This window comes from Plecotus auritus (genome assembly GCF_963455305.1).
Source record: "Plecotus auritus genome assembly, chromosome: 2".
In the NCBI taxonomy this organism is placed as follows: Eukaryota; Metazoa; Chordata; class Mammalia; order Chiroptera; family Vespertilionidae; genus Plecotus; species Plecotus auritus.
The window spans coordinates 159,027,372-159,052,823 of record NC_137771.1 but is presented as its reverse complement, the minus strand read 5'-3'; the positions used below and the strand labels follow the sequence as shown (position 1 = coordinate 159,052,823).

General features: G+C 38.4%; 1 protein-coding gene across 1 annotated transcript in view; it reads right to left on the bottom strand.

The window, feature by feature from the left end:
* CD96 (CD96 molecule) overlaps positions 1-23,342 on the bottom strand; it is a gene marked incomplete at both ends in the record, with an annotated part of 94,985 nt that extends 71,643 nt beyond the window's left edge. The window contains 3 exons of the mRNA XM_080655218.1: positions 8,437-8,561; positions 20,968-21,324; positions 23,282-23,342. Of these exons, the coding sequence (XP_080511344.1) occupies positions 8,437-8,561; positions 20,968-21,324; positions 23,282-23,342 (543 nt within the window). The remainder of the gene's footprint in view (positions 1-8,436; positions 8,562-20,967; positions 21,325-23,281) is intronic.
* Between the last annotated feature and the right edge of the window lie 2,110 nt (positions 23,343-25,452).

Below are 25,452 nucleotides of genomic sequence, written 5' to 3'. Positions count from 1 at the left end.
CAAAACAAAACAAAACCCCCAAACCCCAATTTGCTCAAGGGTTCATTGTTTTTCTGGGCAGTTGACTGTTGTAGAGGAAAAGGTTTGTTTCTTTGTTGGGAAAGACAGGATTCAGTTGCAAAGTTGTGCCTCATAACTTACAGCATTCAGAGATCCTGAAAGAATCTAGAATACCAGTTATAAAAGGGCCAAATCAAGACTGCACATGGGTGTCTGCTTTCATGGAGCAAATGGGACGAGAGGCAGAAAAAAACGAGTGCAGCCAAGCACTGAAATGTCTAGAGCTGGGAGATGGAGAATAATACCAATATCATCCTATGACCACTACTAAAATTTTATATTCTTGTTAGTCATGGCTTAAGTTTATTTAGCACCAACTGTTTTAGGCACTGGGCAAAGTTATTCCAAGTCTTATTTACCCTCTACAACAATCTGGAATGAACTGAAGTTAAGTTTAACTTGCTCAAAGGTCACACAAAATAAGAAGGCACTTACAAAGGCTTTCTTTTTATAGCATCAAAAAGCAGGGATGCCCAGGACCAGGGACAAGTAAGCCTCAGAGACAACACACACTAATGAAAACCAAACCATCACACACACACACACACACACACACACACACACACACACACACACCAAAAAACAAAACAAAGAAAACAAAACAAAAAACCACTTCCAAGAGTATCAGAAGAGAAAAATTTAAAAGAAATCCCTGGAGGCCAGAGGGCATTATGTAGGTTGTTGATTATAGAGGTGTGGACAATTTGCTGATTGAAAGGGCCCTTGGGAGTCAGATACCCTATGACTCTAGGGGTCATCGAGTGTACTTCAGCTGCCACTTGATAATGATAATCTTAGGGTCAGCAGGAAACAGACTGGTAAGAGGGTCTTATTAGATAGTCTTTATTCTTGACTGTTTTTCTCTTCTTGTTCTTTTAAGAAAAAATTTTGACAACTTTCATGGACTCCCAACTTAATGGACTCTATGATTTAATGGAAAATATAGATTGCACTGGCATACCTACACTAGTTCTGACACTCAGTATATGTTCAAGTAATACGAACTGTCCTCCAGCCTCGCGGATGATCAACCAGCTACTTCATGAGTATTCTTTATCTGCCCAATAAACCGAGGAGCTATGGAGAGCCATAAAACCAACTCTTTAGAGATTAGTTTTTAATGCATAGTAAGAACAGGAATGTGCTCAGTTTTTTCATTGTTACCTTATTCATACCTCTCAATAATACCATGAGGTCAGTACTATAATGATCCCCGTTTATAGATAAGGTAACTAAAACTTAGGTTACACAACATAGCCAAGATATGAATTCTGAGACAAGAGGAAAAACATGTACCCCTATATGCACTTATCAAAATACCCTTCCATACTTTGCCTAAGTGGAAAAAGTTCTATAATTAAAAAAAAATTAATGACCACATAAAGCCATGCATTGCTCAATGTGTTCTCCTCTGTCAGCTCTTCTACATGTGCCCGTGGGGGACACGATGCCAGGAGGCCCCGGAACCACAGCCTGATTGGGAAACACCGTTCCTTGGACAGTATAGCTGGGTCTCAAAACGAACAAACAGCAGCCTGCCTTTATTTAAAATGTTGACATTTTCTTCATCAGAAAATTTTCCTAAATTTTGATTTCAAAATACTTTATTAATATTTATATCTTGATTACTGATTTTTTTCAGCACTCCCTTAAAGTGTCATCCAGGGTGTGGGTCCTATTTACCCTAATCTTGGCTCTTAGGCCACACAGCTAGTAAATGGAGGAACCAGGACTTGAAAAAATAATTTCCCTCCAAAGGTCATGCTGTTAATAACTGCTATATATAGCCTCACAAATGTGGTAGGATAAACAATCCTTGCCTTGTCTTCTTAGAGGATATTTGAGAAGAATTAGTGCACAAGAAAAATAAATACAAAACCATACCCCATACCCACAGAAGAGAAATAAACATATAATTAAGTTATGGACAAGAGTTAGATAAGATAATTTCCATGATAAGCACTGGCTGGGGTCATATTGAATCATGAAACACTGCTTCCCTGTGTTCCTTAAAGACCTGAGAAACCTGGGAATGAATGGTGGAGGCTTTCCTATTTTTGTACTAGAATCAGAATTTCCAATCCAGAAAAGGGACATTGGTACTATTTGATTTCGTGACATTATTTCATTCCTGGGATGGCACAAGCTCCATGTCAGAGCCGGCAGTGTTGATTACAACACATGGTGGGTGTTGAGTGTCTATAGCTCATTCAGTAAATTCTGTTAATTGTGTTGATTGCTACTTCTTTATCTCCATACTGCTTCCTATCTTCACGCCCCCATTTATTCTCCATCCAGTCAGTGCTGTCCAAGCAGCTGCTTGTGAAGCCCCCAGGTCCACTCTGTAGAGCACCAGAACATTATTTTTCTAATCATCACAATTGTAGGTTGGCTAGCACTTTAATTTTGATTATGGTGAAGACAATTAGAGGATACTGTCATCAGGTAGAAGGCGGCAGTTTTGTTTTCTGAATTGCTAGGCTTCTCATAGGCATGGAAAACAGCATTGTTTATTAGCACCACGTATCTTTCGTTTAGCTATAAAACATCAGAAATATTAAAGAATGGTATATCTATAAAGATACATTTATAGATAAAAATTTTAAAAAATATAAGCATTTACGTTTTTAAAAATGTTTTTATTGATTTTTAGAGAGAGAGGAAGGGAGAGGGATAGAGAGATAGAAACATCAGTGAGAGAGAAACACCATCGATCAGCTGCCTTCTGCATACCCCGCTCTGGGGATTGATTCCTAGGCATGTGCCCTTAACAGGAATTGAACTGCGATCTCTTTGTTCCTGGGTCAACGCTTAACCACTTAGCCACACCAGCCAGGCAGCATCTAGGTTCCTGTCCTTCTTGTGATTTTAAAGAGAAAAACCATGGGTTTCTCTTTATTTACAACTTTGGGAACAAATATTTCCTCCTGCCCCTTATCTCCCCAACTTGGGTACTCATGGGTCCCAGGGTTTTAGTACATGTCTGTCATTTGCTGGTCAACTGTTTTTTAAATATTCAGCTCAAACATAATCTTTGAAAGATTTCCCAGGTCCACCTAGTCAGAGCCAAACTATTTTCCCTCTTTTTAAAATTTTCCCTCTTTTTAAATTTTTTTTAATCAAAATTGAATTTCATGGTAGGAAATATGTCCAATATAGTTTGTATCCCTGCAGGACCTAGTACCCAAAACAGATTTGCATATGTTTAGTGGATTGAATCAAATTTATACTGTGGGAAATCAGGATGATCATTTGGAATAAAAACAGAATATTAGATATATGTAGAAGCTCTCAGAACAAGTCTGCAGAATTTCCCTGATGAATGTATGTTTGTGCCCCAGGACATAAAACTTGCCCCCCCCCTTTTTTTTAACAACTGCATCCCGTATATTGTGTGATTTCTAATGTATCACCTGCCATTCACTTAGACCTTCTGTGTCCACTGAAGGGTTAACCCTTTGTGTTCACTTAGTTCCCTTCCATGCTAGGTCAATGTTGGATACCCTATTTGTGCCTGATGCCTTTTTACTTCAGTGTAGTCACAATTCTGGGAAGTAACTTCCCCAAATGCAAAGGATGTGCCCAAGAACACATTTAGCACAGCCTTCATATGGGATCAGATATATATACCAAATAATTTTCTGATGTTAACAGAGAATCCTAATAATCTCCATGAGGGTCATAACTGATTTAATTAGATGCTATAAAATTCTACATATAGGAAGGCATACTTTTTATTTTCCAGTGACCTAGATGAAAATAATTATAGTTTGTAAAATTCTTTCCAGACTCTAATGCAGACTTGAAAATGGGAGCGTGCACAGCTTCCTGGAGCTACTGAGTTCATTACAGCAGGTGTCTGTCCTCCTGAGCTCATCTCCTTCATCTCTGAATTTTATAAAAACCACATTACATAATGTTTGTGAAGATAACTGGCTTATCGTTATGATTGTTATTGCTAGTTTAACAAGAGATTAAAGGACTAAAATAGGGATTGGAGAGGATATTTATGTCCTCTGCAGACCTATAACAGTCATGGCATGAAGTACTGCAGTTTATTCCTTAATATGAGGAAATCAGATAATTTCATATCAGACTTGCTGAATTCCGCAGCCTCCAACAGCATGGAGCACGGATGTAAATCAGAAGAGCAAATAGATTTTGACATTTAAAAATGGAATGCACAGTAGGAATTTAATCAGCACATTTGCCAATATAATATTTCCTTTGAAGAGAGGTTTCTTTCAAAAAGATACCTCAGGTGCTCTGCATCATGATGCATTGTTTAAAGTGACAGCATGGCTTGAGGTTCTAGCAGAAGTTTAGGATTCACTCTCTCAGTGTGTGACCTCAGGTGCACTCTCTCTGCCCCTCATTTATCCTAACTGTCTTGGCAGGATCCAAAGATGAGGCCCATTTAGTCTTCTTCATTTCTTTAAAGAAAATTACTAGATAAGGATACCTTACCATTTATCAAGTCACTGACACTTAATGAGCTGCTATTCATTAATCAATCAAATGCACAGCATCAATTTAGTGACCATCAATTTAATACGAGGACAAGGAATAGGACTGTGGGGGAAGGAGACAAAGAGACACAGAGCCATTCCATTATTCATTGAGTGCCTATGTTCTAGGCACTATACCAAATGCTAAGAATTTTTGAAGTGAGTGATGTAGCTTTTTGTCCTGGAGAAGCTCATAGTCACACAAAGGACACTGATCAAGTGAAGGCTTTACATTTGCTTGGAAAAACAGATCACATACCCTAAAGATAAGATAAGACACTACAGATCAACTTACTAGCCAGCCAAAATCTCCATAGTGAAGATTTACTAAACTTTATTATTATTTATTATTAGTAAGCTTTATTACTCCCACATTAGTTGAGTTTATGATAATTGGGGTAGAAACTTTTTGCCTATTCGTGGAAAACATTAAAATTGTAAGCCAAGGTATAGAAAGTGCATTTCCATTACTGTAATGTTTAGTATTACAAGTTTCTGCCCTCCTGGGGTCCTCTCCTCTTCAAAACCTTTTTTTAAGAACCAAATTGTATCGCATTTTTCAAGAACAATTGAGTTATACTAACCATAGGCATAATGCCCAGGAAGACTTATATCTAAAAACCAAACACTGTGAAAGGATAAGAGCATTTTCTGACCGATAACGAAGAGACATTGGACAATTTAGAACAGTGAGAAAGATATTTTAGAATATTTTTCCTTTCATTTTACTGACTACCCAAAAAATATGTAGCCAGTGAGAAATTATCTGTAGGTTGTATTTCAAGGCCTACTAGCAGGTCAGTTATTTTGGATTTGTCACATCCCCAGATAAATCTTTTTATATGAAGGGTCTACTTACTTTCCAAGACAGTCCACAAAAATCTAGGTCAACTTGAAATATGAATGATAACTCAAGCAAATATAGTATTTTGCAAACTGTATCAGCTGCTATGTTCATGGATATCCATGATTCTGTAAGAATTTTTTAATTTTGTGTTTTTATTGTGATGACAAGCTAAAAAATAATATAATCATATTCTGGATCATCTAAACGAACACTCATGTTGTGATTACCACAACTATGTTTATGATTATCTTTATAATTGCTTTAGTCTTGTGTTATTGTAACTGTGCAGAAACCTTATTTTCACATTATTGCAGGAGTTCCCCCCACTCCCCGCTTTTCCCTTTTGCCTACCTCCACCCTCCCCTGTCTACCGTTCCTTGGACTTCACCAGATTATTGTCTGTGTCCATGGAATACTCATAGGTGTTGTGTAGCTATTTCCTTCACCTTTATCCAATCACGACTCCATCCCTCTCCTTTTGGGCACCGGCCAGTCTAGCTTTCCATGTATTTCTGCTTCTGGTTACACTTTGTTCATCAGTTTATTTTTTTCATTAGATCCCACATATTAGTGAGATCATATGGTATTTGTCTTTCTCTGACTGGCTTATTTCATTTAGCATAATACTCTCCAGGTCCATCCATGCTGTTGCAAAGGGTAAGACTTCCTTCTTTTTTACAGTATTCCATGGTGTAAATGTACTGCAGCTTTTTGATCCACTTATCTGCTGATGGGAACTTGGGATGTTTCCAAATCTTAGCTACTGTAAGCAATTCTGCTATGAACATAGGGGTGGATATATTCTTTCTGATTGGTGATTAGGATATATTCCCAGAAGTGGAATACCTGGGTCAAAAGGCAGTTCTATTTTAAATTTTTTGAGGAAATTCCATAGTGCTTTCCACAGTGGCTGCACTATTCTGCATTCCCACCAGCAGTGCACAAGGGTTCCCTTTCCTCTATATCCTCTCCAGTACTTGTTATTTGTTGATTTATTGATGCTAGCCATTATGGCAAGTGTGAGGTGATATCTCATTGTGGTTTTAATTTGCATTTCTCTGATGATTAGTGATGTTGAGCATCTTTTAATATATCTATTGGCCATTTGTACACCCTCTTTGGAGAAGTGTCTAACCTTATTTTTTTTAAATCTACCCTTTATTTTGATTTTTTCCCCTTTGATACAAACTGGCCTCAGCCAGTGCCTGGACTCTTCTACCTCCCTCCCCTTGCTTAATAATTAAGTCCCAGTGAGGTTCTGGTCAGCATCCAATAGTCCTGGGTCTATTGACTACAGAGACAGAGTTTTCAATCAAAATAATAATAGTATCTTGGCCTCAGTTATGTTTCAGCTTTGGACCTAGGAAAACGGAACAATCCCACAGAACAAATCCTTGTGAAACTGGACAGAACAACCTCCATGGTTCACATCAGGACTAGATGCAGTGATTAATATTTCCTACTCTAGCACCCACCAATCAGCAGAGACCACACCCTAACTGCCTTAGTCACCATGATTAATGATCCCCCCAACCCCATATAATCCAGCCCTGGACACCAGTTAGGAGCCAGGTCTTTGAGCATGCGCTACCTGTGACTCCGGGCATGGCACCGTATCCTTAACAAATCCTTACTTTCTTGGCTGCAAACTCCTGTTCATGTCTTATGGGGCTTTGATATGCACAAATGCCCCTTCAGTTCAGTAACATTATCTGATTTAACAACATTAGAGGTGGACTATGTATATTGGCTAATAGCTGGCTACCATTTGATTGGCTTAGAAAATTTCTCATAAAATTCTAGATTTCTGGATTTGTTTTTGAAGTCAGAAAACAAGACAACTGTAGGTTTGCCAATCCCTGTGGCAGTAATAGAGCTGACCAGTGGCTGTTTGTAATAAAGGTCCTCCTTCTATCAGGTACATTTTCCACCTATCTATATATATAAAACCCTATTATGCAAATAGACCAAATAGTGCAACAACCAAGCAACCGAACAACTGAACAACCGGTTGCTATGACGTGTGCTGACCACCAGGGGGCGTGCATGGAACATGGCAGGTATCAGCAGCAGGCAGTAGAGCACGGAACATGGTGGGTGTCAACTGCAGCGAGATGATGGAGCAGGTGAGCAGGAGCACCAGACCAAGACGGGGTCCTGGTTGCTGTCATCGGGGTGAGTGTGTGGTGGTTACTAAAAATTCTTTGCCCGGTGAGCCGGTCCTGATAGCTCAGCGCTGTTAGCGGGTGCAAGTGGCAGCTGCCAGCCCCAATCACCCCTGAGGGTTTCTCCACCTCCCCTTGCTCCTGAGGGGTGATCGGGGGCAGCAGCTGCCGCTTGCACCCACTGATAGCACCGTCCACAATCGTTCAGCATCATCAGGGGGGTGCGAGCGGGGCTGGTGCCATCATCTCATGGGAGCAGCAGCAGTGGGAGTGGGGCTGCCGGAACACAGGGGACCAGGGTCCATGGTAGGAGGGGCCGGGCGGGGGCGCGGTGGATGGGCCGAGACCCGTCCCTGTGCCCACCGCAGCCTTGTGGCCCACAGTTCCTCTCAAGGTGCACAAATTGATACACTGGGCCCCTAGTATTTTATATGCATTAGATTTTGTGTTTCCTCTCATAAAGCAATGTTGTGTATTTCCCAGGATGTGATGGTAAGCATTCTGAGAAAAGGCAGTCTATCCCTAGGCATACGTTGTTTATAAAACAAACATTTGTGAGTAGGGGCTTCTACTGGATGTGGCTCCTCTCCAGGGCACCATCACATTCTTTTCTGTAATGGGGGCTTGGCTTATAGCTCGAAATAGAAACTAACCTTTAGAAACTAATTTCTAAATCAGTGCATGCATAGACCCAGAGACTTGCTGAGTGTCTCCCCACAACCATTCCCAACCTGACACATAATACCTGTCCCTCATCCAGTATGTGCTTCCTTCCCTATTATTATTTGTTATTCATTTTTACTTCATTAATATTTAAAGATCATTGCAGGTATTCACTGAAAAGGGCAGCACTTACCACCAACCATTCGAAGGTGAACTCAGATGAAATTTCCGAGGAGATATTTTGAAGGCATGGTATTTCCAGAGTCTGGTTTATCTCTATTTCTATTGTATTGTTGCTTCTCCATTCTTCCTGTATAACTGTAACAAAACATAAGGTGGAAAAGACATGGATCTGTGATTGGTTTATAAAGTGCCTTTTATCAAAGAAATGAGAACTGTTTTAGCATAAAGATTCACCTATCCTCAGGGTATACCTATGAAGTAAAGAGGAGAAATCCTTACTGTGTAAATGGCAAAACAAAGTCACTAAGAAAAATTACCACTGAAAAATTATAGGGACTCTTTTAAAAGAAATAATGTCACAATTTGACATGTTCCTCTGCTTTACCCCTAAATTCATGCTTTAGTCTTCAGATCACATTTCCTTAATCAGATAAAATGTAAAACATTAAATCTTAGCCTATAATTGCCTTTTTAAATTTTAATAGACTTAATATTTTTATGTCTGTGAACCTCAAACAGCAAAATGAGTGGAAAGTACAGAGAGTTCCCATATTCCCCTTGGTCCCATGCTTGCACAACCTCCCCGACTATTAATATCCCTAATCACAGCAGTACATTTGTTATAATCATGAACCCACACTGACTCATCTTTATTACCTAAACTGCATGGTTTATTTACATTAGGGTTCACTCTTGGGGTTGTGCAGTCTATGGGTTTCGACACATGTATAATGACGTGTTCACCACTGTGGTATCATACGGAACAATTTCACTGTCCTGAGAATGGTCTATACTCCAATTATTCATCCCTCCCTCCCACCAAACTCCTGTCAACCACTGATCTTTTTCCTGTTTTTATAATTGTCTTTATAGAGCTTATAAATTCCTTCAAATAAAAAATGATACAGAAAAATATATAAGGAAAATCTAAGGAAGCATCATTAACACATTGGTTTCATTTTAAAAGTGATATGAGATAAATAGCTGTCTATAGCCTTTTTGAGTGGAAAGGTTTATACACATACGTGTGTGTGTGTGTGTGTATGTGTGTGTGTGTGTATATATATATATATATATATATATATATATATATATATATTAAACTAAAACATCAAATAATAACCCCATATACTAAAAGGCTAATATGCAAATTGTCCCCTTGACCTGGAGTTCGACTGGGAGCTCAACCAGGGGCCTGGGCCAGCCGCCAACTGTCCACAGTCCTTCCACGCCCTGCCCCCGGCTGACCCCACCCCCAACGACCAGTCCCCCCACCCCTATCGGGGCAGGCCGGCCAGACCCCACCCATGCATGAATTCATGCACCGGGCCTCTAATAAAAACAACTCTATCATCCTAATATCTTAAAAACGTATTTTTTAAAAATATATTTTATTGATTTTTTACAGAGAGGAAGGGAGAAGGATAGAGAGTTAGAAACATCGATAAGAGAGAAACATCAATCAGCTGCCTCCTGCACACCCCCTACTGGGGATGTGCTCGCAACCAAGGTAGATGCCCTTGACCGAAATCGAACCTGGGACCCTTCAGTCCGCAGGCTGACACTCTATCCACTGAGCCAAACTGGTTAGGGCTAAAAACCTTATTTTTATATCTATACAAATCTTGTTTGTGTGCATGTGTTTCTCATAATTTACAATCCTATTAACCAACAAATGTTATCTTATAAATTTTACTTAAAAATGTTTTGCATGATTCTTAAACAATTTGTGGTTAACATTTTTAGAGGCTTTATGTCATTCCATCATATATACCCATCGTCATCTGTTTAGTCACTTCCAATTATTGAATGATTATGCTCTTTCAGTTTGGGTTCTTATTTTATTTAAACTATTACAATCTATATAGCAAAGATCATCCTTATACTAATAGCTTTTCTGACCATTCAGCTACTTAAGAAAAATTCCCACGAGTATGATTAATGAATCGTGGATGAACATTATCATTATTATCAACAGTATATATATTTAGAGTGGAATATTTCTCAATTTGAGGATGGTATATCTACCTAGCCTTTAGAACTTTGTTATAGTTTAATCTCTCATAAGTTCCAGCTATCCTTTTTACTCTCTCCCCCTTCTACGCTTAATTGAAACCAGGCCTTCCCATCAAGGAACATCTTCCCTGAATCATTTTCAAATAGTGGCTGCTTATTTTCTTGTACCCTTATTTCCTCAAGATCAGGAGTTGCGTCAGCCCCTTTCTTGCTCTCCATTGCTACTTTCAAGTATTACTCCACCCCATAACTTAAAAAAAAGTACACCTGCCCTTTATAGTTAAAGGCATTTAGCTATAACAGTACTTCCAAATAAAGTTCTTTGTATACCACCATCACAATATTTTTGCCACATTTGCATACCACCATTACTACTATTTAATTTTATTCTTGAAAATATTGTCATTGTTTTACTTAAATACATTTATTTTAAACAGACAACTATCTAGGCACTAATATTTGTGAAGTCCATAAAATCCACCTTATATGTTAATTATATTTTAATGTACATTACCCAAATACATAAGTATTACATTTTTGTAAATTTTGTCCAGATTCTGAAGTTGTCATCAAAGAAGTAAAAATCTATCAAAAACAATAACCTAAAAATGTAATATCAGAAATTGAGAAGCAAATTGATGGGATTGAAAATCTATTATACATTACAAAAGATGGATTTACGAGATGGAATAGAGAATTTATAAAGTGAATCACAGAAAAGAAAAAAGTAGCAAATATAGAAAAAGACATATTAGGGATGTATATAAATTTAGGTACTTTTTTTTTACAATTGAAACCTAACATCACAAATTTAAATGTTAATAAAAACACCATGGAAGTGTTAGAAATAATGACTGCATTTCTATGTAATCTGGAAATGGGAAAAACTTTTCCTATGATTCAGAATCAGGACCAACATGGAAAAAGAGTGAGAGATTTTATTTCATAAAAGTAAAATTTATTCTGCACTGGAAACATTATCAGAAGAAAGCAAGGAGAGATGACAAACTGGGAAAATATTTGCAACTTATATGCAAATGGTTAATAGCTTTCATATATGGGGCATTTTCAGCATAATAAAGATAGCAACCATATGAATCAAAACTCATGAATGGGTTTAAATTATATAAGTTCATGACACTTAACACAAAATAATTACTGTCACTTAAGAGTGCTAGTGAACCAATTTATTTTTACAACTGGTAAATAAGGGAAAATACCAAGTAAGTATCTGTTCTGCTTTTCTTAGACAAACTGTATATCATGTAAATAATTGGTGGATAAGAAGAAGTTTTCTTTATAAGAATGGGTCAGCTAATAAATGAAGGAATAATAGATTTAGAACATCTGTTTGGAAATCCATAATAAATTAGTGGACCTAGGTAATATTCATTAGTGGCTGCTTATATTACATGGCCAGATATTATGTGCTTCTGATGTAATTCTATAACATCATCTATGATGTACTCTTGCCAAAAAACAAAATATAAAAACAAAAACCTTAATGTGATTAAATCTCTGTATTTAACCAAAAGGTGAAAGAGGAATATATAGATATGGGGATAATCAGACTGTAGATAATCAAATTTACTCAACAAATTCATCACAAAAGAAAAATAAACAATGTAAAATAGCCTTCAGATGAAAGAGGTTTATTAAATAATCACAACACATGGAGATTATTTGGATCCTAACTTAAACCAAATGTAAAAATAAAGATTATGAGGCCAACTAGATATTTGATGACAAAAGGAATTACTAGGTGTTTTTTTTAAATTCTGATAGTGGTATCATAACTACATATTTTTTCAACATCTTTATATTTTAAAGATTTATTATAAAATGAATAGGTTATCTTGATTTTCTTCAAGTATTTTGTGAGGGGGCAGTTGATAAGAATTTAAGGAAAACAAGATTGCATATGAGTTGATAATTGTTGAAGTTATATGTTTAGAATTTTGTTATAGTTTAATCTCTCATAAGTTCCAGCTATCTTCATGATACTATTCTATATAATTTTGTATATGTTTGAAATTTCCCACAATTAGGAATTTTTAAGTTTTTTCATGAATCACCTAAAATCATCTTGGATACTAGCAGCTATATGTAACATACTTGAGAAAAATTAAAGAATCCCTCTCCACTACTTTTCCTCAATCCATCACCTGTCTTCTTTCTTTTCTTCTCTAATATCATTCCTATTACCCAATGGTTGTAAAACTATGGCCTGTGAGCCAAATTTGGCTTGCTGCCTGATCTATATATATATAAAAGACTAATATGCAAATTGTCCCCACTGGAGTTGGACCAGGAGACTGGGAGTTCAATCGCTTGCTATGATGTGTGCTGACCACCAGGGGGCAGCATGGAATGAAGGAAGGCCCCAGCCGGCAGCGAGAAAAAGCTGGGGAAGGAAGGCCCTGGCCAGCAGCCAGAAGGCCCTGATAGGCCCTGATTGCCGGCCAGGCCTAGGGACCCTACCTGTGCATGAATTTCGTGCACCGGGCCTCTAGTTTTGTAAATAAGGTTCTATTATAACATACATATTGTATAGAGATGCTCTCATGCTACAAAGGTGAAGTTGAGTAGTTGTAGCAGAGACTGTATGGACCACAAAGCCTAAAATAGTTACTATCTAGCCCTTCAGAGAATGTTTGCTGACTCCTGTTCTAACTTTCCATCATCCATTATTCTTTGATATAATCCTGGGTAATTTCAGTGACCATGTAGATGACCTATTCAATACCTGGCCTCTCAGTTCTTTCCACTGTCATCTCCATCAACTATCTCCACTCCATTTCAGCCATGTACTCTCACAATCACATCTCAGACCTAACACCCAGCACTATTGCTTCACCTACAAAATACTAATTCAAACCTACAAACACATCTTCTTCTTATGCAACTAGTCCCATCTCAACTGTTCTCTGACCTTATTGGATTTTTTAATGAGTTGATATCTCTACTTTTCCTCAATCCATCACCTGTCTTCTTTCTTTTCTTCCCTCATTATCAAGCTAAACTTCCATAGTTTCTATCATTTCAATAATATTCTTTCTAATATCCCAAATCCCTTGCCTTTTTTTTTCATCTATTTAAAGAGAATTAGACTGTGGTAGACCTAAACTGTTTACTTTTTAATGCACAGACCCAAACAGCCAAGCAGTGCTGGAGAAAGCCACAGTGCAAATTGTTTTTCCTGTACTTTCATACCACAGTCAAATGAATGTTCAACACTGATCAAATATCCAAATACATCTACCTAGAGAACTCATTTTCCTTGTATCTGTAGAAGGTATTTCAAACCTCTCCAAATGTCTTTTTCTGAAGCCTCCTTATTTGCTTGAAGATAATCTTCTCCATTTTAGAGGAAAGATTACAAGATGGCACATACCTTATCATATGTACCCATCCTAGTTTCCTTCTCTCCTGGTATAATGAAAAAAGTTCTTTTTTTCCATTTCAAGATAGTCCTACTACTAATGTTATGGATCTCATTGCCTCCATCTTCTCAGAAACTTTAATTTATTTATTTTACCTTTTTCATTGTATATTTAACTACTCTCAACTGCATCTTGCTTATTGCTTTGGAACAATAGCCAATGTCTTTCATTAAATAAAACTGTGACTGCCACCACCATTACCATGACCATGTGAATGAAAACCCTCATTTAAGTTCTCCTACCCTTTGCATTACTACTGACACATTTCTTAGAAGTTGTGTCAATATTTGCTGTTTTCACTTCTTTGACTTCTATTCATACCTCTTCTCCCTTCACTCTGACTTCCAACTCTAATAATGACACAAAACAGCTCTTGTGATCAATAAATTTTATGTTTATAAATACAATACAATAATCATTTTGCCCTCTCAGAAACATCAGAAGCAACGACTACTTCCTTTATTAAATATTATTATTATTCTAGGTTTTTATAATGCAATTCTCCCAATTTTACTCCTGCCTCTTTAGTTACTGTTCTATTCAATTTGAATATTTGTTTTTTTCCATCCATCACCATAGACTCTGTTGAAGGGCCACATTGCTTTTCTAAGTTGATTTTCTACCTCTATATGATTTCTTTCACTTTCAGAACTTCAGTTAGCACCCACACTCAGGTGGTTCACCAGTTTGTGTCTTCTGTTTAAATCTGTACCTAGATCAGGAATTGTATATCCAGTTGTTTGCCTGACATCTTCTGTATGTTTCAACTTCCTGTCTAACTCAACGTGGATGAAGTCAAACCAAAATAATCCCTACGCAATCTGACCACCCATTAGTGTTTTCTAACACAATGAGTAATTTCCCATTTTTTTCCTGTTCTACATATTTGAAACCAAAGCATCATCCTTGATACTGCTTTTTATTCCTCACTCCACATAAGCAATCTGCCACCAAATCCTATAGGTTGATTCTTCTACATATTTCTAATCTGAGCATTCTTCTCTATCTACTGCCACTTTTCTGTTTTACCGATATCTCTCACCTAGATTTCTGCCATTGCCTTCTAACTGGCCTACACTAACTATCCTCTCAGTCCTTCTCCAATCCATTCTATAAATGTTGGTCACAATAATCTCTTTAACATGCAAGATAAAACAATAAAAATAAAAACAAACCACCTTTTAATTATTTTCCACAGTTTTTAGGATAAAAACAAAACTTAACCAGACTAATCAATCTCTCTAGCCTTATCTTCAACCTCTTTCCTTCCAAACCTGCTCCTTTAAAAAACATTAATACCTTTTAAAATTCCCCACAGTTACCATATCTTCCTCCTACCACAATCTTCGCACACTCTGTTCTTCGTAAAACTATATTCCCCACCATTACCTGGTTAATGCCTGATCAAGTGTCATTTCTCCAGGAAAATTTTCTTGATTTTTATATTATGCCCTTTTTAACACTGTCTACTTTCTTACTGAAGAGCAATTCTCACTATTGCAATTTGAAATTTGTTTTCTTATTTGATTAATGTCTGTCTCCTCCCATTGGACTTCCTGATTCCCGAGGATAGAATCATGTCTAATGCATACTACTGTATTCCTCATGCCTAGCATTATAATATATTTGTTAAAAATATTTGTTAAAGAGTTATACAACAATTTAAGAAGAGCTAGCATTCAAATTCAAGAACAACTTATATTATAAAAACATATATAGATCAGTGGGACAGAATAGAGAGCCCAGAAAGAAATCTACACATATATGATCAACTAATTTATTACAAAGGAATCAAGGGTATTCTGAGGGAAAAGGACAACCTCTTTAATAAATGGTGCTGGAAAAACTGAACAGCCACATGCAAAAGAATAAAACAAACCTCTACCTTACACCATACACAGAATTCAACTCAAGATGGATTAAAAACTTGAATGTTTTTTTTATTTTTTATTTAACAGTAAAATGAAAGTCAAAAGGAAAAATCAATAAGTGGAACTACAACAAACTAAAAACTTTTGTACATCAAAGGAAATCATCAAATGAAAAGGCAACCTACTGAATGGGAGAAAATATTTGCAAATCATCTATAATAATAAAAGCGTAATATGCTAATTAGCCCTGACAGCCAAATAACGTCCCAGACGTCATTCCGGACATCTTTCTGGACAAAGCCGCTGTGGCAGGGGCTGAGACAGAGGTGGTTAGGGGTGATCAGGCAGTCAGGCGAGTGGTTAGGGGCAATCAGGTAGGCAGGCAGAGGTGGTTATGGGTGATCAGGCAGGCAGGTGAGTGGTTAGAGGTGATCAGGCAGGCAGTTGAGTGGTTAGGGACGATCAGGCAGGCAGACAGGTGAGCAGTTAGGAGCCAGTGGTCCCCAATTGCTAGAGGGATGTCCGACTAAACCAGCAGTCGGACATCCCCTGAGGGGTCCTGGATTGCGAGAGGGTGCAGGCCGGGCTGAGGGACCCCCCCCCCCGCCCCCTGTGTACGAATTTTGTGCACCAGGCCTCTAATATATCTAATAAAGGGTTACTATCCAAAATATATAAAGAACTCATACAACTCAATAACAAAACAAACAACCTGATTTAAAAATGGGCAAAGGAATTGAATTCACAGTTTTCTAAAGAAGACATACACATGCCAACAGGTACATGAAAAGATGCTCAACATCACTCTTCATCAGGGAAATGCAAATCAAAACCACAATAAGATGTCACTTTGTAATAGAATGGCTATTATAAAAAAGACAAGAGATAACAAGTGTTGGTGAGAATGTGGAGAAAAGGTAAGTCTTGTACACTGCTGATGAGAATGTAAACTGGTACAGCCACTATAAAAAACTGTATGGAGATTCCTCAAAAAATTAAACATAGAACTACCATGTGATCTAGCAATCTCACTTCTGGATATATATCTAAATGAAATGAAATTATTGTCTCAATAAATATCTGCATTATATGTTAATTGTAGCATCTATAATAATAAAAGCATAATATGCTAATTAGACCTTCTGGACATCATTCCAAATGTCATTCTGGACAAAGCCACCGTGGCAGGGGCCTAGGCAGAGGTGGTTAGGAGTGATCAGGCAGGCAGGAAAGCGGTTAGAGGAGATCAGGCAGGCAGGTGAGTGGTTAGGGGTAATCAGGCAGGCAGGCAGAGGGGTTAGGGGCAATGAGGCAGTCAGGCAAGTGGTTAGGTGTGATCAGGCAGGCAGAATGGTTAGGGGTGATCAGGCAGGCAGGCAGGCAAGTGGTTAGGAGCCAGCAGTCCTGGATTGCTAGAGGGATGTCTGACTGCCTGTTTAGGCCCCTGCAGGATCGAGTCTAACCCAGCAGTCAGACATCCCCCGAGGCATCCCACATTGAGAAAGGGTGCAGGCTGGGCTGAGGGACCCACCCCCCATGCACGAATTTCATGCACCAGGCCTCTAGTTATTTATAATCGCCAAACATATGGAAACAATGTAAGTGCCCATCAATGGATAAATGGGTAAAGGAAATGTTCTAATACACAATGGAATATTATTCAGCCATGAAAAGGAAATCCTGCCATTTGGATAGGATGGATGGACCTTGAGAGCATTATGCTAAGTGAAATAAATAAGACAGAGAAAGACAAGTACTGCATGATTTCACTTATATGTGGAATCTAAAAAATAAATGAAATCAGATACAGAGAACAGATTAGTGCTTGCCAAAGGTGGAGGTGGGGGATTGGAAAAATGGGTAAAGGAGGTAAAAAAGTACCAACTTCCAGTTATAAGATAAATAAGTTCTGGGAGCTAATATACAGCATGGTGACTAAAGGTAAAAGGCCTCTAAGGCTTTTGTTGTAATCTGGGAAATTAAAGTCACATTATACTCTTATAATGAATCCTAATAACTACAAATTTTAAAATGCATCAACATCTTACAATCTACATCAATAACTTGAAAGCTCCTAACCTAAGGGGAAACCCTGTTGAGTAAAAATGAATAAGAAGCAAACACCAGCTCAGTTGCCATAGCTCAGTGGTTGAGCATGGACCTATGAACTAGGAGATCATGGTTTGATTCCTAGTTGTGAGATTGATCCCCAGTAGGGGATTTGCAGGAGGCAGCTGATCAATGATTCTTTCTCATTGTTGATGTTTCTATCTCTCTCTCCTTCTTCCTCCCTCTCTGAAGTCAATACAAATATATTTGTTAAAAGAAGCAAACACCTAACTATTTATTATATCTCTACCCTCATCCACAGCCTCAGAGCACTGACTAACACAAAGGAATGAAATATTGAGAAAAGAGAAAAACATCCCTTCTCAGCTAGGCCCTCAAGGAACAGGGGACAGGAGTTAGCACGCCCTGTTGTGTGAGCAGAGGAGGGGGTGGAATAACGCATATGACAACAGAAAGGAAACAGGAAGAGGTCCCAACTGCCTCTGGTTTCTCAGCATTTTCATATTTAGATTCTTATATATCACTTCAATTTGCATCTATTTATGTACATCATAAATGTTTGCAATCCATGTGTGCTTTGCCCACACAACTAGCATGCAAATGTAAAGATCTCTCCTGGATTTAAGAGGGAAATGGCACGAGTATGAATAGAAGTGAGACAAGATCAAAAGAATAAAGGGGGAAAAGATCTATCATTGCGTGGGGGCCAGACAGGGTTTTTGAATGGCAACCGCCTTCTTTGAGTGAAGTGTCTACCCCTTAGCTCTATGCCAGGCTTACATTTTTAGTCGCTCCACAGTGAAGAATTTTTCCCCTTGTTTCTATTTTCCTCCCTTTCTACCTAAATACACAATACTAGAACCATTTCCCTAACACTGAGGCCATTGCTTTTCATCCAATCCAGCTGACCAGCAGCAAAGCTAAGTCAGAAGCCTGGGGATTTTCTAACCACACAGGATGCAGACTTGGCTCTGTCTCTCTATTGATGTGCAGGGTTTTTTGTTTGTTTGTTTTGTTTTTGCTACAACGGGGCCCCTTGGGTTGCCCTTTATTTTAAGAAACACACTTTCCTTAAAGGCAATACCACTCTTCATTTTAGAGAACATACTACCTCTTTTCCATTTCTGACTTCATGTTGAAAACATTATATTTCATATAAGATCTGTATCCTATTTCCTAGAGGCATATCAATCTATGTTGCCAATCTTGAAGAGTAAACAGTAAGTCTTCAGATATGTAATAGTATAGTTTCCAGATCTACACAGAGGTAAAAAAAATCTATGTCTAAGCCAAGGTCAATGTGTACTTGTGCTCATGTATAATAAATGTACTCTTGGGTTCCAAATTAGACAAGTATAAAAAGAGGGAGGAGGGTTCATTTTTAATAAGAATTGTAAAATAATTTACTCAGTACTATATTATACTTAATGAAAACTACCATTTACCACACTTGTGTCCTTCCATAGGAACCATGCTAAGTGCTTCACATAGATTATCTCTTTTAATCATCAAAATAATGGTATCTATAGAGGAGGCACTATAATTACCTATTATGTTTGTTATATAAGGAAACAAAAGCTTAGAGACTTGAAATAAATTGGCAAAGATGACGTATATAGTAAACGACAGAGTTAACATTAAAATCTGAGCCGCCTGACCCCAATGCATGAATGATGTTCTCCTTATTTCTATTCACTCAATCCCACCCCACCCTATTCCCAATTGAACTCAATTGCATTTTTTTTTTCCTGGAAAACAAACAGCAAGGGAACTAGGGCACTGTAAGGTGGTGATGGAAAAGGTTCTAGTCTGTAGGTGGACTGTTTCAACCCCATGGTCTTATTTCTTGATAATAAATGGAGAGGAGGTAATAAATCCATACCTGCTTGTCATGGGCAGCTCTATGCCCCCCCTTAGCACAGCCTTCATGAGTTATTTTCTGGTGTGTTTTTTTTCTTGTATTACTAGGCCACTTTGCCTTGAGTTAAAAACATTCCATTTCCAGTGCATTTTTCATTTGTTGACTTATTAGTAGAAATAGAAATAATTGATTTTATGACCAAGTACTTTAGGGTGGGAATTATTATGGTGATTTTCCAGATGGACTCAGAGAATTGACATGACAGATCCCAGGTGAAATTCATTTCTAGCCAGAAAGGAGCTAGAACTTAAGCCTAGAACTCCTGCCTGCAGAGCAGGTGCCCAAAGCATCTTTGTGTGAACGCTACATGTGCAGCAGCCTTGTTGGCACCCTTAGCTACCCTATACTAAATATATCCAGAGCACTTCTGTGAATTCCTCCACAAACCTGCTCTATCCTCTTTGCCTCCTACCTTGGCAAATGGCACTGCCATTCAGGTGTGTGTGCCAGACACCTGGATATCAACCTCAATTTTTCTCTCTCCTTCACTCATACTGCAGTTGTCTTATACTACCAAGTCATGTCTCTTTTATGCCCAGTGCATAAAATTTCTCTTTTTCTTTTATCTTTTTCTTTTTATATCAACCCAAACAACACTGTCTCCTCTGGTCCCCTAAGATTTTTCCTAATTTGTCTCCAGCATCTCCTTCTTATCCACCTTCATTTCATTCTCATACTAAGGTCAGGATGATCTTTTCATAACACAAATACAACTAGGCTATAAATGTCATACCATCATTTGCTGAAAATGCTTCAATGTCTTCCCACGATAAAAATCAAAACCTCAAACATGGCTGACAATGTCTTACAAGATCTGGCCCTTACCATATCTCACACTTGATCCCCTAATCTCTGCACCACAGTCCCACTGATATTTCCCATTTCCTCAGACACTGCAAAGCCCTTCACACAAGCTGTTGCCTCTCTCTGGGTCACTCACTAACCTCTCACCTCTGAAATGGTGTGAACACCTAGTCTTTCTTTAGATCTCAGCTCGGGCGCTGCTTTCACAGAGACAATTTCCGTGACAGCTATTATATGCTCTCTCACAAGATCATTGCAATTCTTGTTGCTTATCACTGTTGCAATTTTACATTTATTGGTGGAATTATTTGATCAGTTTCTGTATCCCTTATAAGGAATACTGCTTTCCGTTCAACTTTGCATACTTAGTACCATGCTTAGCCCATAGTCGACACATAATACATATTTGTGCTTACCATTTTTCTGAATGAGAAGGTTGTAGATTTTAGTCTGACTGCCTTGTGGATAAAAAATAAAGCTGCACTCATACTTCCCACTGAGTGAGGAAGACATGCTCCTTAAGTGCAGAGTCCATGTTAACACATTCCCAGGAGTTTCTGTGAAAGTCACCAGTGACTTACAGGGAACCCCACTGGCACAGTGGAAGCCATATTGGGGGTGATAAAGGGCAATGAGGTCTACCTTTTTGGTGACCTTGGACCATTGCATTTGCACCAAGATGCCTTTCTTCTGTGTTTGGCAGGTCAGATTGACATCAGAGCCAGGTAAAGCATAAATGTCTTCTCCTGCGTTGAATTTTCCTTCCCATATACCTGAAAAGGAAGAACATGAGCCATCAGTTTACATGATTCGCATGGAGTGCCTCTTAATTATAAACTTGGATGACTTTGATGAAGTGAGTGAGCACCACGGGAATGTTCTCCCTGGCTGCCTCGGGGATTGGGGAGAGCTCATGCACGACCCAGATAGAGAAGCCTGGATCTCAATACATGTGAGGAGGCATTTACTTTAGGATACAAGAGGAACTTACTTCTGAATGTTTACTTTTTGTTGGTTGGTCTAATCTAAAAAATAACAAGATCTCTAGCTACCGGTGAATAAAATCAAGACTATTTTAAAATTGAAATTCACCATCAAACTTATTATGGCAACTACTCTTACATTTAACACAATTGGCTTTTTTGGTTATGCATCAACAGCTGCATGTAACACTCAAGTGGCATTTTCTAAAACTACAAAAACAACTATAAACTCTGTGTAGCAGTTTTTAAAAAATATATGTACAAGAGGTATTTACATATGCTGTCATGTTTAATCCTTCTCAAATACTAGAGTGATATTATTAATAGTCCTTTTCAAAGAGGAAACTGAGACACAGGCAGATTAAGTTGTTTGTTCAAAGTTATACCTCAGTAAAAGAATATGAATTGGGCTGCCTAGAATCTGCACTCTTTCTATAACCTCATAACCTCCAAAATGACCCCCAGATTGGCTGAGAAGGGTAGGAAATTTGATATTCAATATATGGATTGAAAGGGCCTTTATCTCCATGTAGTTGGAGTTTATGGGGGGAGAAGGGGAAAAAACACCTCAGGTAAAATTTCCACTAAAGATAAATCATTTGGTTAGCATCATCTATAATCAATGTTTTGAAATACTAGATATAAAAGAAGATTCTCTCCCACAGTTCTCTGATCAAATGGTACAGGGGACTTAAGTATGTTAAGTATTGCATCTTTGACATACTTTCAATAGCGTAAGCCTCAGTTTTAGAATGAACATGGAATACTTTTATAGGAATGACATATTATTGTGACAAGTACCACAGAAGCTAACAAAGGGAAAAGATAAAAAGATGACAAGCAACTGAGAAGAAACAGGCTCTCAAAGGTACTCGACAAACAGGAATTATTACACTTTTATGGATGCAAAAGCATGGGTAGGCAGAGGTTAGTACAGTTTAATGTATCTCTCTGTGAGCTCTCCTTTGCTGGATAATATGCTTCTGATCCTATGATCCTATCTACTGCATTATATTCCAGCCTCCTTTGATTCAGAAATTCTCCTTAAAAATCTTAGTAGCTCTATCTGAAAAGCAGAGTTAATTCTTAAGACACTCGGGATCACTATAATACCCTCATGCTGTGGGATACAGAACTAATCTTTCTTCCTACCATTTCTAAATAGGCCCATTAGGCTTTGGTTCCCACTGTCATAAGGACCCTGCTATGTCTCCCAGGTCTGTCACCTGCACATGGCTCATTAAATTCAACATATGCTCAACTGCTAACAACATTCGTATTTAGAGGAGAAATGCTTGTTATATCCAAAAGAAGAAAAAAATGGATAGTTGAAAGAGAGAAAAAATTTGAGCAAGGATCTCGGAACATTGATGGCTTTGTGAGTTATTTATTTTTTTAGTGTTCCAGAGTTGTTCTGACTACTGTTTGGAGAACATTTCATTTCTAAGAAGCAAAATTTCCCAGTTACTCCAGAGATACTCTTAGGAAGGAAATGGGTAAAAAATGTCTCTGAGCAATGGCACAAACCACCCATCCCCTTCTTGGTTTTATTGTTCCTTAGTAATCCTTTGTAGACTCTTAACAGCTCCCCCATAGCGGCTGCTTAAATACATAACTGAAAACCTTCAGAACCATCTGCCTTTGTGCTCAATTTCAGCAGCCGTATGAGGCATCTTCAATGAGCAAGAGGCCTCCCTCGCCCCCTAAAGTGGCTGATTTGACAAGAAAGTACAACTGGAAGCCTTACCCCTGACAAAATGTATCTGGATGATGGAACAGACAGCACGGTATGTCCATTTTTTCTCCATTGTCTCCTGAAGGCCTTACCGCAGCATTTTCACCATGATCACAGAAGTCAACTGATGCCTTTAACTAAACAAACTGGAGCCACCCTATTCACACTGAAAAACCCCAAATCTACCACACGCCTGTGTCTGTTTATCACTTGGCAAGGCCCCAGGAAATGAAACGTAGACAGGAAAGTAATGTGGTTCAGAGCTCAGTATAACCTTCAACAGAACAGAGTCAAAATTGTCCTCTGAAACCTTGTATATCACCTTTGTTAAAAGACGTTTCAGTACCCACAGATTCTCTCCGTCAGGATCTCTGTGTCAGTCGAGCTGCTTCTAAATCCAAAGGAAATCACGCAGAGCAGTTCATAATGTGCTTTTCATGCACTTCTTTCAGGAGCACAAAGTCATTTAACAAATGTGAGCCTCCTGTCTTTTATAATAGTTTTTCTGTTCAATTTTAAAATGTATTTGCTTTCCAGAATTGCTCCAGGGTGAAAGAACAAAACATTAACACATTTAATAAAATCTGAAAAGTAACTGAGGGGAGCATTAACTATCAAACCAAAATTTATTGTCTCCCCTCTTGCAGGGGACCCACATTTCCTGGGGGTGGGGAGTGAGGGCTCCTTTTCTGCCCCTGGTCTGGGAAGAACTGGAAGTTAGACAAGGAAGTCACCCACAGTGCTGGTGGGAGGCCTCTTGTGCTGATGGCATAAAAGCTTGTGTCTCATGAGGCCCAAAACCGTAGAGAGCAAGTCTGAAACAATCAAAATGCAAAGGCAGAGAAGTTCCTACCTCAGCTAGCCACCAAGCATGTTACATCTGCCCAGTCACTTCCATTTACAGAGGACCAAGATAGGAGGACAGGGAAGTGACCCCTCGGACATGATGAGTGTCCCTTGACAGATATGACTTCGTGGTTTTCTAGCTTAGGATAAAATAGACCATCTTCACCTTCCAACATTAAGAAGACAAGCATTAGTTGGAAGACTGCAGTGTTAAGTGTAATAAAGTATAAAAATGAGTAATATATGTGTCAACATACAACTATATGGACAATAGGTGACATATTCTGTGACCTCAATCTCACTACTACATTTTGGCAGCACCCAGAAAACCTAAAGACAAAGGCAAAGGTGGAACTTCATTCACGAGGTGACAATTTCTTTTTGAGGCCAGGGAGAGAGAATTTTCACCAGGTTGTCAGCATGTATCATGTATCATGTATCATGACATCATGTCATTAAGTGCATACTGATCTCCCCAATTCAGGGACTTGGGGTGAATATGAATGATGCTAAGACATAAGGCATCATCCTTGTCATTGAGGGGATTAGATTTTAGCTGGGAGAAGAGAGATTTGCAGATGGTGAAACAGGGCTACCATCTTCCTGGATGTCCAGGCTACCCTGTACACATACTTGCCATGATTGTCATACTTACTCATTACTACTCAGCTAATGATGTTTCCTGCAAAGGGCAGAAGATGGAGTTACCTATTTCCTAATTTAGGCCTCTTCAAGCATTTACCACGCCCCCAACCTACCCACCAAGTCTCAGATTACTGGAGGTGTTGGGTTAGGTGGTGATGACAAGCATATTTCAGAGAGAGAGTTGGGGAGTTTAGAGTCTTTGATTGAAAGGAGGAGACATCATGGCACTTGATGCCTTCATCCCTTCCTCATTTCCCCTAGAAATTCCAGTAAATGACAGTGATGGACTATGGAGGTAAAAACAGTTCAATAGGTATAACGGGGAGATCCTGATCTGTAGGTTGGTGTCCCTACTAAATTGGGACACATTGCAAGGCTGGGGAAGAAATTTAGTTACCTAACTCCACTTCTCATATTAAGGGGAATTTACCTAAGTGGAACCAATAAACATGTAAATTTATTGAATTCTCTAAGAACAATATCCCTCCCCACTCGATGTATTTAGATATCTCCTTTTTTTAAAAAAAAAATCCTAGTATGAGGATATGTTTATTGATTTCAGAGAGAGAGAGAAAGAGAAAGAGAGAGAGAAATACCTGTGTAAACGAGAAACATTGATTGATTGCCTCTTGTACAAATCCCAACTGGGGACCAAACCCTCAGCCTAGGTATGTGCCCTGACTGGGAATTGA